Genomic DNA, 14,115 nt, shown 5'->3' on the forward strand with positions numbered 1-14,115 from the left:
CATTAAAAGATGCACATTCTGTGGCCCCTTCTCCCCTCCAGCAGTCCTGCCTCCCCCCACAAGCCAGAAGTGCTTCAGTTTGAAGCCTGCTTTCCACACCTGTCCCAGCACCCAGCAGGGCCCACTTCCTCCCCCAGACTCTACCAGGTGACCTGGGGAACTGGTTAACCATGAATGGAAGCAGGGAACACTTCTTGTTAAGTGCTTCTGCTTTCTTGTGGAGGAACTCGGTGTCTTAATGGGAATCCCAGGACCAAGCATCATTAGAGTCGAGCCCGGGCTAACGCTCTGGGCCGGGGGGTTGGTCCCCAGAGGAAGTGCCCACCCCTCCACAGTGCACCGGGAGGGCACTCAGGCCTGTGGCTTCTGGCCAGACAGGCTGCGAGGGGAAACACTGGCCAGCCTGGGCCCCTGTGGCCGACACTCAGCTGAGCTCCACGTGGAGGTCGGGCCAGGCAGGGAGTGAGTTCCTTGTCACCCCATCTCCAAGGACTGCTGGGTCACCTCGGGGTGAGGGAGGCATTTTCCTCAAACAGAGGGCTGAGGCAACAGGAAAGGCACCGCACAGCCACCCGTGTCTGCCCAGCCCCTCACTCCTCCTCCAGCTTCGGGTACTTCTGAGCTGCCACTCCTCTGCGAGGCCAGGAGAGGACCCCCCAAAAGGAAGGGGCCTGGGTGCTTGGTCAGATGCACTGGGCTTGGTGATGGCAGAAAGCAAGACACACGGGGTCCCTGCGCTCGGAGACAAGCACGGGCGCGTGGGAGACTAACGGGGGGTCAGGCCAGGCCTCGGCCTCCAGCCCCTGCAGGAGGAGGGGAGCAGTCCCAGGATCGCAGGAGCCTGGAGAGGGCGCAGACCCTGACACACAGAGGGTTCTGGACCCAGCCCTCGGGGGCTGCCGTGGGCAGGAGGCCCAGCAAGGCCGAGGAGGGGAGAGCAGCCAGGAGGGGTCCTGGGGAGAAGTGAGGAGAGTCTGAGCCAGGGCAGGGCAGGCCTGGTTTACACACAGGGGCCCTCGTGACGGATCTGGGGTGCTTAAAGCCACTTTGAGGCCCCATCGGGAAAGCAGTGTCACAGCAGCGGGAGGTCTGGTGACTTGGTCGTCAGCCTGGGGCTGAAGGGGCAGCTCTGTGGGTGTCTGCCCTGGGTGAGCCTCTGGCTGCTGGTACTGGGACCCGCGAAGCCTGCAGAAGCACAGGTCGGGCTTTGAGACGAGGCTGAGGCTACACCCCGATCCATCTCGGGAGCTCCGTCCCCCAGCTCGTCACTGCCTTGACAGTCCTGAGCGACTGTCCCCATGTGCCATTGCTGCCCTCCCTAGTCCATTCTTTCCGACGACCGGTTCCTGCTTTGCTTCCACTGCCCGTGCCGTGTCCAGACCAGACTCTCGGATTAAGCCAGACGTGACTTTGAGGGGATTTTTCTCACGTAACGGTTTCCCCCCTCATCTTAGCAGCATGTGCCACGCAGGGGAGCAGCCACTGGGACTCACATGGCGTTCAGCTTGCTGCCCACCAAGCCAGCCCTGGGAAGGTTTGGGCAGGGAGGCGGGAGGGGCACCACGGGGCGGGGGCAGAGAACCAGGGGGGTTCAGACTGCGAGAGGCTAGGTCAGACCAGGCCCCCCGGCCAGGCTCCTCTCCACAGAGACAGCCAAACGGTTCCCCCGCCACCACCTGGGGGACCCTGCAGCTGGCTTGTCCCTGCAGCCTCGGGGACCTGAGGGGTTCTGCTTCTGAGCCAGTATCTCAGCCGCCGGCCCCAGGCCAGAGGTGCCGTCCCTCCTGCTGAGAGAACACCTTGGGCTTCGAAGCCGCTGTCTTTGTGCTGCCAGAACTAGGTTCCAGATACACCGCGACACACTGCTGTGTGGAGGGGCGTCTGTGGGTCGGTGTCTGCCCCTTGGGGCCGGACCTGGTGGTCGTGGTGCCCGACTGGGGGTTTCCACGGGAGAAGTAACTTCAGAAGCCTTTTCCTGCTTGATCGTTTCCACTGCTCCCGTTCACAGAGCTGCTTTTTTAAAACCGCGTAGCTTTGATCCCTAGGAGGAGAGGAAGTGTGTGCCCAGAGGCATGAAGGGTACCAGCAAACCGGGGAAATTTCAGAATTCCCGGTATGCTGAAGGAAGTTCTGACTTGTCAGGACACTTCCCTCTGCGGAGCTTGACAAAGGGGGTGGTGACTTATTCTCCATCGGCTCACAGATACTTACTAAAGACCCGTGACAGATGAAGGCTCTCCTGCTGCCAGAGCCCTCAGGCCCGCTTCCTCCCTGGGCTGAGGAGTTGGGTATGAATAGTGTTTCTGTGGCCTCTGCTTCAGTGGCACCTCTCCCTCACCCCTTAGGGCGGTGGCCCGGCCCCACGCCTCGTGGCCTTTACTCTCAGAGCCACGTGGGATCCAAGCTGCCTGGAGTCCAAGTGCCGCCCCCGGCGGCAAGCATTTCGTACTCACAAGGGCCCAGGCTCTGGAAATCATCCCGACACGGGGGCCACTGGAGGTTTCTGGGCAGGGACGGACGGGAGGCTTCAGCGTGGCAGTGCACTGTGCACGTTACCTCCCCAGAAGCACCCTCGGCTCGCCTTTCCAGAAAGGGCGTCAGTTAGCCAAAGAGTGCACCCTCTGGTGTGTCTGCCCGCAGCTCTGAGTCAGGGGCCCAGGGCCCCAGCAGAGAAAGGAGACTCGAGAAGGCCAGCGGCTTCGTGTGTCGGCCGGGTAGCAGGCCAGCCTGGGCTCTGCCCGTGTCGTGGGCTCTCCAAGTCATGAGACAGAAGGCCATAAAGGAAACTAGAAGGGGCTGCTCTGAGGTGTTTGGCAAGCGGCTCCCAAGTGTTGGGAGGCCAGCAGGAAGGGGAGTCGCAACTGGAAGGGATGTAGAGGCGAACGAGTCCATCCCTGTGTCGCTCCCTCCTGTCCCTGTGCCGTCCTCCCCGTTCAGGAATTTCTTAGCCCTGCCCAGGAGTCATTGCAGTTGCCTCCCGGGACCTCCCACGTCTGGGCATTCTGCACACAGGCACTCCGCCTCCTCCCCGCAGCCTCGGAGGCCCCGTGCCCTTCCGGCAGGTCCTGCATTGCGGGGAGGGGAGCGGTGAGGGACGGACCGACCAGTCCGACAGCTCTGGGCACAGCTCCCAGCTTCTCCACTTTCAGCTCGCAGCCTTGCTGTTCCACCTCTCACCCCGGGGTTTCGTCATCTGTAGAATGGGTGTGCAGGTCCCTGCATTGTCATCGCAGAGGGGTGACAATCAATGGCAGGATGTATGGAAAGCGCCCACACAGTGCCTGGCACGTGGAGGACCAGGAATGGCAGCCCCTGTGCCCCCGAACCTGGGTCTCACCCAGAACACCATACGCCTGCCTGGCCAGGCTCTGCCTGCTGGAACCCTGCCCTTTGAGGTCCAGCTCGGACAGCACTGGCCCCTGCAGTTCACCCAGCCAGGAGCATGTTTGGCGTGTTTAAACCTCCCTTGCAGCTCTTATCACTGTGTCTCTGTTCTGCCTGATGTTCTTATCTCCCTCGCCAGAGGGGCGCTCCTCAAAGCCAGCACAGCCTCTGCCCTGGCGCCCGGGTAGCGGGCCTGCCCACCCCACTCCCGACGGTGGTTGCTAACTGGAGCCAGAAGTGCTCACACCTGACAGCCTTGGGTCACAGCGCCTCAGCCACAGGGCATTCACTGGCCCAGACCCGAGGATGGCCGGAACGGGACCGCACAGCTGGGCGGCTGGGCCTGGACCCCAAGGCTCTTTCACCCCCATCGCCTTTTCTTTTTTTAATTTTATTTATTTTTATAAATTTATTTATTTTATTTGTTTATTTTTGGCTGTGTTGGGTCTTCATTGCTGCGCGTGGTCTTTCTCTAGTTGCGGCGAGCAGGGGCTACTCTTCATTGTGGTGCGCGGACTTCTCATTGCGGTGGCTTCTCTTGTTGCGGAGCACGGGCTCTAGGCACGCGGGCTTCAGTAGTTGTGGCACGCGGGCTTAGTAGTTGTGGCTCACGGGCTCTAGAGCGCAGGCTCAGTAGTTGTGGTGCACGGGCTTAGTCGCTCCACGGCATGTGGGATCTTCCCGGACCAGGGCTCGAACCTGTGTCCCCTGTGTTGGCAGGCGGATTCTTAACCCCTGTGCCACCAGGGAAGTCCTTCCATGCCTTTTAGTCCAACTCTCCAGCCAGTGCCCGAGAGCGGCTGCCCCCAACGCGCACCCCCTCCGCCTGGCGCTGGGCTCCTCACCGCTGAGGAGGGAGGGAGAGGCGGGGGCTGCTCTGTAGCGCGGGGTGGGGGCAGGGAGAAGTTAGCCAGGCGGAGGGCAGGAGGGGAGTTGGGGGAGTCGGGAGAGGATGGGGACCTCCACTGTTAACCTGGAGCGCGGCAAGCGGCCCCACGGAGCATATCGGCTGGACGAGGCGCGAGGGTGCTGAGCAGGACGTGCAGAGCATCCGTCCTGCATTGTGAGGCCCTGAGCAGCCCTGCTTTTCTCTCTCCCGGCTCCTCTGTGCCAGCCTCCTCCTGCTGCTCTTTTTACTTAAACTCTTAATTCATCAAAGCGGATCGTCTGCCCCGGTCACCGAGCCTGCAGATTGGCTGTTTATTTTCCATGTCATATTGATCAGGTTTCCCAGCTGAGATGATTCAATTACAAGGCCTCCCGTTGGTGCATCCCACTCGGCAGGATTCGAGCTTCTGCTGCCCCCGAGGGGCCACTGCAGCGTGCCTGCCTGGTCTGGGGCAGCCGTCCGTCCCCACGTCCCTCCCTGGGGGAAAGAAGGTTCTCCTGCCTTCCTGTTCTCTGTTGGACTCCTGGAGTGGCTGCCCTGCCGGCTCTTGGCGCACAATGTCTTGTGTTTTCGGATTGTTCCACTGCGCGTTCTTTGTTTCTCTCCCGCGTGTCAGATTCCTTGCTCCTCTCCAAACATGGCCAAAGTCTAGAAGGCCGAAGAACGCCAGTCCTTGAGAGAACAGCCCCTTCTCCGAGTGGTCTTTATTATGAGTGCCCACGGGCGGCTTGCATGGGTGGAGGTCGTGTAGGTGCTCAGGGATGAAGCCCCATCTCCATTCCAAGTTCGCTCACTTCCCAGGTGCCTGGGGCAGGTGTCAGACCACGCGGCTCCGCTGCTCCTCTGTGTGGGAGCCTGAAGTGGGTGCCCTCTGCCTGTCGCGGTCACTTGGGGGTTGTGTCGTCGTAAATCTGACCATTCAGAGTCCAGGTGGGAGCTGGGCTGGGGCCGTCGCTGGCGGAGCAGCCCGAATGGGTCGGCACACGGGGAAGCAAACAGGTTGGGGGTCCTTCCACTTTCTGGCTGGTAGTAACCACCTCTGCAGTCTAAGCTGCAGTTTGAACTTAGGGGGACCCGGAGCTGGAGCCCTGGAGGCGCCTGCAGGCTGAATCGCGGGCAGGGCACACTCCTCTCAGAGGTTGGAAGTAATACAAGGGCAGTAACATAGGTCAGACCAAACAAACGGTGGGGGGTTGGCTCGTGCAGTTTCCCGGAGAGGTACCGCCAGAGGGGCAGGCCGCAGAGGGAGCCTCCTGCGGGGCGGAGGTGTGCACTCCCTTGTGGGTCGTGCACAGGCCAGCAATACCTCGATAGAGCCACCATCACAGGGGACGCACAGACACAGGAAGGCGCGCGCTCGGAGGGTCGCAGAGCAGCACTCACTCAGCAGTCCCACCTGGTGGCTGGGCTCAGAACCACCCGTGGACCTTTTTACCAGACAGCTGCCCGGCCTCCTCCGAAAAGACCCCGTTCTGGGCCTTCATGGGACTCACGGTCCCTGAGCGCCCTGCCAGGGCGGAAGTGAAGCCAGGCGTGCAGGTGGGGAGCCAGGCTGAGATCTGAGAGGCCCGTGTGACAGGCAACAGCGAGTTCATCTCCAAAGCCCGCTGCCAGCTCTGGCCGAGCGCAGCCTCTCCACAGCGACCCCTCAGCCCTGGCTGTCACCTGGTGGGGGGGGGGCTGGGGCCCTGGCTTGGCCTGGGCCCCACGTTCCCCCAGGGAGGCACCCACGTGGGTTTCACGGTGGCAGCCAGTGTGGGCCCACTGCTGGTGACTCAGGCTCCCACCCAGCTGGGCGGGCCCAGGAGGCCATGATTTCCGCACCGCTGCGGTCACGGCCCTGCTGAAGAGTGGGCAGAGCTCACCCACCCCTTCTGCTGCCTCCCCCACCCCGGGGGGTGCCTTGGCGGCGGGGCCAGCCCCTCTGCACTGCGGGCCCGAGTGGGGAGGTGGGGCGGCGTCGGTAGCTGCAGAGAGAAGAGTGGGCTTCAGCCCTCAGGGCCCCTGCCAGGGCTGCACCTCAGTTTCCTCTCCCGCAGCCGGGGAACACCGTCACTTGTGGGGAGTGCTGGATGCAGACGCTACACGTGAAGGTGTTACTTCCATGGCGGTGCTGCTCTTGCCGGGCCCAAAAAGGTGTGTGCGGGGTCCCCGAGCAGGACCGAGCGGCAGGGTCCTGGCCTCCCACACAGACGGGGCACTCCCCGCCCTCCGGCCTCCTCCTGGGGGCTCCCCAGGCCCCTCCTCTGGAGCACAGCCCCGCCCTCAGCACAGCCTCCCTTTGCTGATGCTCTTGCTGTGGTTGGCATGTCGCTTGCTTTTTCCCACTTTTCCCTTTTGGCCTTTTGTCATCCTTTCGTCCACTTTTGCCGGTTCCGGACTGTGGGCCTTGGAGAGAAGGGACCTGGGGCCAGTCAGCCTGAGGGACTGGAGCTTGGAGCTCCCAGGTGGGGGTAGGGCGAGGAGACTGGTAGGGACCCACATGTTCCCAGCACAGCCCCCTGGTGCCAGAGCAAGGAGGCCCCGCATGGGAGCTGTCAGAGGGCTCCCAGGGGAGATGGGGAGGTGACACTCCTGGAGGGCCTGGAAGAGGCTGTGGGGTCTTCCCGTGCCCTCTCCCCTCAGAGGAAGGACGTAGTCCCCGCCAGCAGGGGCTGCTCCCTGGGGGTGCCCGTGTCCCCTGTACTGAGCAGGCCCTCGGCCCGGAAAGTGTGGTTTTTGAGCCCCAGCACTTCAGCTACCCTTTCAGTTCACCAGAAGTGTCTTGTTTCACATCAGACACGTAACTCATTTCCCTCTGGCAACCACTGAATTTGAGAACGTCCTGTTTTACCATAATCAAAAGAAGTGAAACTGCCCCATGAAATAAAGTGGAACACCCCAGAAACACCTAGGAGAGACCAGGGTCTTTCCTTATAAAGTCAAAAACGGGAGGGCAGCCCCTGCCTGCCCTTGGAGGTCCCCCAGAGACTGGTGCATGGTGGAGGGGCCCTGAGCCAGCCCTGCTTCCTTTCTGTGCCCCGTCCCCTCCTGGGCTCCTGGGGTGCAGCTGCCGTGAGAACACTGACTTGCAGGGGTATGCAGCTCCCCCCAGACTCCCCTTGACCCCAGGCGGGGAGGGGCAGGGATAAAGGCCTATAGGCTAGGCCTGCCCTACAGTTCTGTGGTCCCCCTGGAGAACCAAGATGCGTGGGGAAAGTAACAGCAGTCATCGGTGTGGGCAGCATGGGTGTCGCAGGAGTACCCCTGAGCACACACTTGCACACAGCAGCCCACGGGAGCCTGGCCACAGCTCGGTGAGTGCACACCTGTCACCCCATTTTAGAGATGAAAACTGAGGCCCAGTGAAGCTGACAGCCCAAGACCACACAGGTTAGGGTTAGGGTGCCTTCAGGAGCCCCGGGAGCGGTCCTGACAAGTGGACAAAGATGGCTGCTGGCCACCAGGAAATTGTGTGTTTGTGTTCACACCCGCGCACACAGGAAGTGACTTCTGGGCACCACAGTTGGCCCGTGTGGGGCAGGTCTTCCCTCCCGCTCGGCGCTTGTCCCATGGCAGTCTTTGTGTTCATTTGGCCTCAGGACCTGCTCGCCCCTCAGAGCTGCCCCTGGGGCGTGCAGACCCTTGGTCCCCGAGAGTCCTTCGCGGAGAGGCAGGAGCTCAGTGGGAGAGGGAGGCTGCAATTCCCTGAGCGAAGGGGCTTCCGTGAGCCTCGGCGTCTCGCTGAGCCACAGCACCCCCGTCCGGGCGTGGACCCCGCAGCCCTGTGAGGGGGGCCCGGACAGTCTGCACAACCCCATGGGGGTGGGGGACCCTCTCAGGGGCTGTGGAGCCGCCAGCGCAGCCTGACCAGGTGGGCGCAGGCCAGGGAAGGCTTCCGGCAGGAGGAGCCCCTGGCCCTGGGTTTGTAGGAGCGTGTGGGTTTGGAGCGGGAGCTCGTTTGGCTCCCCGTTTTGCCATTGGCTGCCACATTCAGCATCCCTGGGAAGCCATCGTGGACGCCTGAGCCCTCGCCCTCCTCCCCTGAGGCTCACACTCTCTTCCCTACTTTCATTCCCCAGCTGGTCAGTGAGAAGGTCGGAGGGGCTGAAGGGACCAAGCTAGACGATGACTTCAAAGAGATGGAGAAGGTAACAGGAGAGGGGTGCCTGTCTGACGCTGACAGTGTTACCAGCCCCCATAGGGCCTGGCCCTGGCATCTGGGGGGGAGGCGAGGCTTACCGGGAGGGTCTAGGCGGGTCGCAGGCCTCCCCCCAGCCCAGGGCAGGCAGCGGCGGGGGCACAGCATAGCCAACAGCAAGGAGGCAGGGAGGCGAGGTGGCCCCCAGAAGCAGCGGGCAGTTCTTGCGTGGGCTCTGAGGCGGTTGGGGAACTGGGACCAGGGCAAGGGCTGTCCAGGTGCTCCTGGTTTGGCCTCAGGCGCCCTGATGGTTTCGAAACCCCACACGTGGACTCTCTTTACAGAAGGTGGATGTTACCAGCAAGGCTGTGACAGAAGTGTTGGCCAGAACCATCGAGTATCTGCAGCCCAACCCAGGTAGGGCACCAGCCAGCTGCGAGGGGTCTGCCCCCAGCTCCTCGGGTCTCTTGTCAGTCCAGAATCTTCTGGTTACTGGAGCATGAAGAAGCAGTGCGTGGGCCCACAGAACTGAAATGCCCAGGGGTAGGCGGGTTCAGGCATGGCTGGATCCAGGCAGCCAAAGGATGTCCTCAGGGTCATGCGTTTCCTTTCTGCTTTATCTGTCAGCTCTCGCTTCTCATGGCAACCCTAGCCTTAAATTATCCTTAAAGCTAATGGTCCCAACAGAAAAGAGCATCTTTTCCCCCCAATCAACTCTCTGGACCAATTTGAATCAGGTGCCAGGCCCCAGCCACAAGCCTGCCTTTGGAGCATGAGGTGGGGTCTCCGAGGCTGAGAGGGAGGCAGGGACTTTTCCTGGAGGAAAATCCAAATGTTGGTTCCTGTAGTGAAAGGCAGAGGATGCAGGACAGACAGCAAAAGCAGCCGTGTCCACCTGAGGCCTACGCTGGGGACAGACTGGAGCTGGCAGAGGTGCAGGCACGCCCCCTCACCTCCCGCCCCCGGTAGAGGTCTGCATTGGGGGCGCCTGTACCTGTCCACACCTCTACCTGCCTACCCCGCTTCTCTGGGGGTCTCGAGGAGCCGGTCCCCTCTCCTGCCCACTGCCAGTACTCCTGCGCGAGGACCAGAGCAGAGGGGGGACTTCTCACGTTCGGGAGGTTCTTCTCATGCTCTGGTTCCTCGGGCCGAGGGAGCACTTCAGAAATAAACAAGCACCCAGGCAGAGGGGGGCAGCTGGCGGTCTGGTGGCTCCTTGAGAGACCACACTCACCCGGCCCCACCCTCTTCTAGCCTCGCGGGCCAAGCTGACGATGCTCAACACGGTGTCCAAGATCCGAGGGCAGGTGAAGAACCCTGGCTACCCGCAGTCGGAGGGCCTGCTGGGCGAGTGCATGATCCGCCATGGGAAGGAGCTGGGCGGCGAGTCCAACTTCGGTGAGGCCGTGGGGAGGCTGGAGGCGGGGGCGGGCCTGAGAGCTTGGGGCCAGAGTCTCTGTGCTGCCAGCAGGCTGGCACTTCCCCCGTAGCTCGAGGATCTTCTTCTCCAGGGCTGGCTGGTCCCCTGGACGAGGGCTGCCTATAGCATCACGGCCATGCGAAAGCCACCCTCCCGGCCCATGGCGGACCTGGGTGCCTTCCAAGAGGTGGGAGGGCAGCTCGTGAACACCTGTCACCACCGGCCCCCGTGGCTCCGGGTCAGACTTAAGGGTCCCTTGTTTCGTTCTCTGTTCTGGCGTCCAGGTCCTTGGCCGTGGGGTGTGTCTCGGCTGCGCAGGCCAAGGCCTCCTGTGACGGCTTCCTCCACCACCCCATCCTCTCCCCAGGCGACGCCCTGCTGGATGCCGGGGAGTCCATGAAGCGCCTGGCTGAGGTGAAGGACTCCCTGGACATAGAGGTGAAGCAGAACTTCATCGATCCCCTCCAGAACCTGTGCGACAAGGACCTGAAGGAGATCCAGGTACGCGGGGCCGCTCCAGGCCCACCCTCGCTCCTACCCGCGCCCCCCCCCCCACCCGCCACCATACAGCCCAGCTCGGGCCAGGTTTCCCAGCGGGAAGGGCTGCAGGGCATCAGGTGGCCCTCCCCGAGGTCCCAGGCACGCGGTGTGACCCTCATCCCGGCCCCCAGCACCACCTGAAAAAGCTGGAGGGCCGCCGCCTGGACTTTGATTACAAGAAGAAGCGGCAGGGCAAGATCCCCGATGAGGAGCTGCGCCAGGCCATGGAGAAGTTTGAGGAGTCCAAGGAGGTGGCCGAGACCAGCATGCACAACCTCCTGGAGACCGACGTACGTGTGTGGGCCCTGAGCCCCCCCCGCGTGCACCCACCACGCCGGCCTGCCGGGCACCGCCCTGGGGGAGCCCCTGAGACAGGAGCCCAGCGGTGGTGCCCACTTCCCAGGGCCAGTGGGCAGGCCCTGTGCCTGTTCAGGGTGTGAAGGGAAGGAAGGGGGAACAGGAGGCCCAGAGGAAGCCACTGGCCCACTGAGGCTCTGGGGTCTCCTCAGGCCCTTCACCCTCCTCTGGCTGCAGCTCAAGGGTCAGGCGGGGGCTGGGCCCACGTCTGGAACAATCTGGGAAGGCTCCCTGCAGGAGGCAGCCAGAGATGGGGCCCAGAAGGAGGGCAGCTCTTCAGCCCTGGCTGGTCCCTTGCAGATCGAGCAGGTGAGCCAGCTCTCCGCCCTGGTGGATGCCCAACTGGACTACCACCGGCAGGCCGTGCAGATCCTGGACGAGCTAGCTGACAAGCTCAAGCGAAGGTGGGCCTGGCCCCCCGGCCTTCCCCGCAGGAGCCCCGGCCCACCCTGCTGGCTGGGAGGCCCGGTGGCTGGGTGCTGTGGCTGCCGGGGCCAGCCCTGGGGGACCCATGGGACGCCCCCGCCCCCAGACAACCCAGCCCCACTGTGACATGTTCCTTCCAGAGCAGCGGGGTTACTTCCTTTTCAGAAAGAATCCCCAGGCTTCATGAGTTGGGGCGGGGGTCCCAGGAGGGAGCAGGACCTCATCACGCTCATCCTGGTCCCCAGAGGAGAGGCTTGGGATGTCCTGTGGGGAGAGGGTTTGCCCAGCCCTGCCCCTGGGGAGCCCCTTCCTCTCCTTCCCTGTCTCCGAGGGCCATCTTGCAGTCAGGCAGTGTCCAGGGCCTAAGAAGGGAAGCCCTGGTGGGCGGTGGTTCCCTGGTGAGGGGTGGGTATCTGTTGGGCACCAGCTCCCCAGCCGCCACTGCCGAGGAGGCTTCTGGGTGCGGTAGGACCAGGCCTGTAGGCAGCCTTGGAGATATGCCTGGGGGCCCCCTTCTCGCCGCCTCCCACGTGCATCCCGAGTCCCGGGGCAGCAGCATGAATAGCTGGGGGTGGAGGCGTTGTTCCCTGACCTCGACACGCGAGGGCTCAAGAGGTGGCCCTGCAGCTGCTCACAGGCGTCCTTCCACATGCAGGATGCGGGAAGCCTCTTCGCGCCCCAAGCGGGAGTATAAGCCCAAGCCCCGGGAGCCCTTGGACCTCGGAGAGCCTGAGCAGTCCAACGGGGGCTTCCCCTGCGCCACGGCTCCCAAGATCACAGGTAATGGAGGAGAGGGCATCACTATGCCCCAGGCCCCTTCGGGGGAGCCCCCAGCCCGCCACCCATCCAACCGCAGGGCCAGTTCTCTGCACGAGGAGCCCCAAGGATGGGCACCAGGCCCCACGCCAGCATTCTCAGCCCACCTCTGTGCTTTGTCTGCAAGCAGCTTCGTCATCTTTTCGATCTTCCGACAAGCCCACCCGGACCCCCAGCAGCAGGAGCATGCGTGAGTGTCTTCAAGGGGCCCAGGCCCTGCCCTGTGCCCCTGCCTCGGTTTACGATGCCGCCTTCTAATCTGTGCCCCAAGGGTCCTTCTCCTCCACCCCTTCTCTGGTAGAAGTGGAGCTGGGCTTCCCTCTGTTCCAAGTGGTACCCTGAGAGCTGCGTGCTTCTGGTCACTGTCACCCTGATGCCACTGGGTGTCCGCAGCTCCTCCCAGGAGCGTTTTGGTGACCACTCACAGAGCCCTTTTCCCTCCCCTTGTCACTTGGCTCCTTCTGATAGCAGTGGGGGCCACAGAGGAGGGAGCGGCTCTCCTTGGGGGAAAGCAAGGAGCAGTGAGTGGGCAGGACAAGGGGGTGGGAGGGGAGGGGAGAGGAGGCGACATCCCCCTGTGCACCCACAGGGGCAGGTGACAGCCTGGACCTTCCCCCGCCCCCAGCGCCCCTGGACCAGCCGAGCTGCAAGGCCCTGTACGACTTTGAGCCTGAGAACGACGGGGAGCTGGGCTTCCACGAGGGCGACATCATCACGCTGACCAACCAGATCGACGAGAACTGGTACGAGGGCATGCTCCACGGCCAGTCCGGCTTCTTCCCCCTCAGCTACGTGGAGGTGCTGGTGCCGCTGCCCCAGTGACCGCGTCTCAGTGACGTGTCGGCCCGCCGCCCCTCCATCCAGATCTCTGCATTCCATGGGCCCCGCAGCTGGGCAGCGCTCACAGCCTGCGGGGTGGCCCGCTCTGGGCCTGACCCAGCCCCAGGGCAGCGGGGCCCCTGTTTACACTAGCGCTCACCCCCGGTGGTGGGGGCTCCCTTCCCCACTCCACGTGGCCGTCTTGGGGGCTGGGCAGTGTTCCTCCTTCCTGCTGGTCACACCTCTGCCCCCCCAGCTCCGCCCAGCCCGCCCCAGGAGGCTCACACTAAGGTGCTCTTAGAAACACTAACTCCTGCTGCCCCTCCAGGGACTGGTAACTCCAGGTGGGCCCCCCTTCTCTCTCTCCTCTCTCTCCTCTCTCTCTCCTCTCTCTCTCCTCTCTCTCTCTCACACACACACACACACACACACGTACACACACACACACACGTGCGCACGCATAAGCATCCTCTCCCACCTCCATCCAGCTCTGCCCGGAGACCTGCCCTTAACAGGATAGGACTGAACATCGGTGTGATGGGGTGGTCTGGGCGAGACCCCTGGCTGAGACTCGCCACCCTGCTTTTAAAGTCCCCCCTGGACACTACCAGCCCCCTCCAGAGCTCCCTAGGCCCCTGAGTGCCTACAGATGCCACCTTCCTGGAAGGGTTTCACCCCTTTCTCTGGCTGGGGACTTGGGGAAAGACGAGCCTGGGGTTCTCAGGGGCCAGGGCCCCTAAAGACAGGCCATCTCCCCCCTGCAGGGCACTAAGCCCCAAACACCCGTGCCCACCACCGCATCCCAAGCCAAGCACATGGAGCATCTCTCTGGCACAAGCTGCCAGCGCGCACGTGTGTGTACGCACACACGCACACACACACGACCACGGGAGCCCAGCCTCCACTATGTGGAAGGTCAAGCACAAAGGCTTTGTTAAGTGAATGTTCCCAGACCCCTGGCTGCTGGGACCCCTTGGGGAGTCATGGGCACCACCCTGGTGAGCCGGCCACCATACCCTCTTTGGACAGTGGCCCAGGCCATCTTCTCCAGACCAAGGTAGGCAGCTGCCCAGACCAGCAGGGCCCCAGCCCTGCACCCACTTCCCCTCTTGCCTAATCCAAAACTTGGCTAAACAGGGGACCCCGGGCCTGGTTCACATTCCCCTCCTTTGGTGACCCGGTAAAGCCCCCAAGGACACCAGGCCCTCCCTGCTCCTCCGAGAGGCCCCCGGTCACCAGTACCTGGAGGAGACACAGACATCCCAGCCTAGGGCAGATCAAAATGTAATCCTGATTTTTTTAAAAAAGTATTAAATGTCTCTTTCTACAGCCTCTTGCCTGGTT

At 62.9% G+C, this 14,115-nt stretch overlaps 1 protein-coding gene across 3 annotated transcripts in view; it reads left to right on the plus strand.

Moving 5' to 3' along the window:
• SH3GL1 (SH3 domain containing GRB2 like 1, endophilin A2) overlaps positions 1 to 14,100 on the plus strand; it is a 32,950-nt gene extending 18,850 nt beyond the window's left edge. The window contains exons 1-10 of one of the 3 annotated variants that reach the window (XM_061190709.1): positions 6,319 to 6,409; positions 8,335 to 8,403; positions 8,738 to 8,810; positions 9,648 to 9,791; positions 10,181 to 10,314; positions 10,485 to 10,643; positions 11,011 to 11,114; positions 11,792 to 11,916; positions 12,083 to 12,142; positions 12,542 to 14,100. In XM_061190709.1, coding sequence (XP_061046692.1) covers positions 8,395 to 8,403; positions 8,738 to 8,810; positions 9,648 to 9,791; positions 10,181 to 10,314; positions 10,485 to 10,643; positions 11,011 to 11,114; positions 11,792 to 11,916; positions 12,083 to 12,142; positions 12,542 to 12,774 — 1,041 coding nt within the window. In that variant the 5' untranslated portion in view covers positions 6,319 to 6,409; positions 8,335 to 8,394 and the 3' untranslated portion in view covers positions 12,775 to 14,100. Of the gene's footprint in view, positions 1 to 6,318; positions 6,410 to 8,334; positions 8,404 to 8,737; positions 8,811 to 9,647; positions 9,792 to 10,180; positions 10,315 to 10,484; positions 10,644 to 11,010; positions 11,115 to 11,791; positions 11,917 to 12,082; positions 12,143 to 12,541 lie in introns of those variants that run through there. The other 2 variants (XM_061190707.1, XM_061190708.1) reach the window with 2 other exon arrangements.
• Positions 14,101 to 14,115: the final 15 nt, after the last annotated feature.

Source organism: Eubalaena glacialis, chromosome 4 (genome assembly GCF_028564815.1).
Source record: "Eubalaena glacialis isolate mEubGla1 chromosome 4, mEubGla1.1.hap2.+ XY, whole genome shotgun sequence".
In the NCBI taxonomy this organism is placed as follows: domain Eukaryota; kingdom Metazoa; phylum Chordata; class Mammalia; order Artiodactyla; family Balaenidae; genus Eubalaena; species Eubalaena glacialis.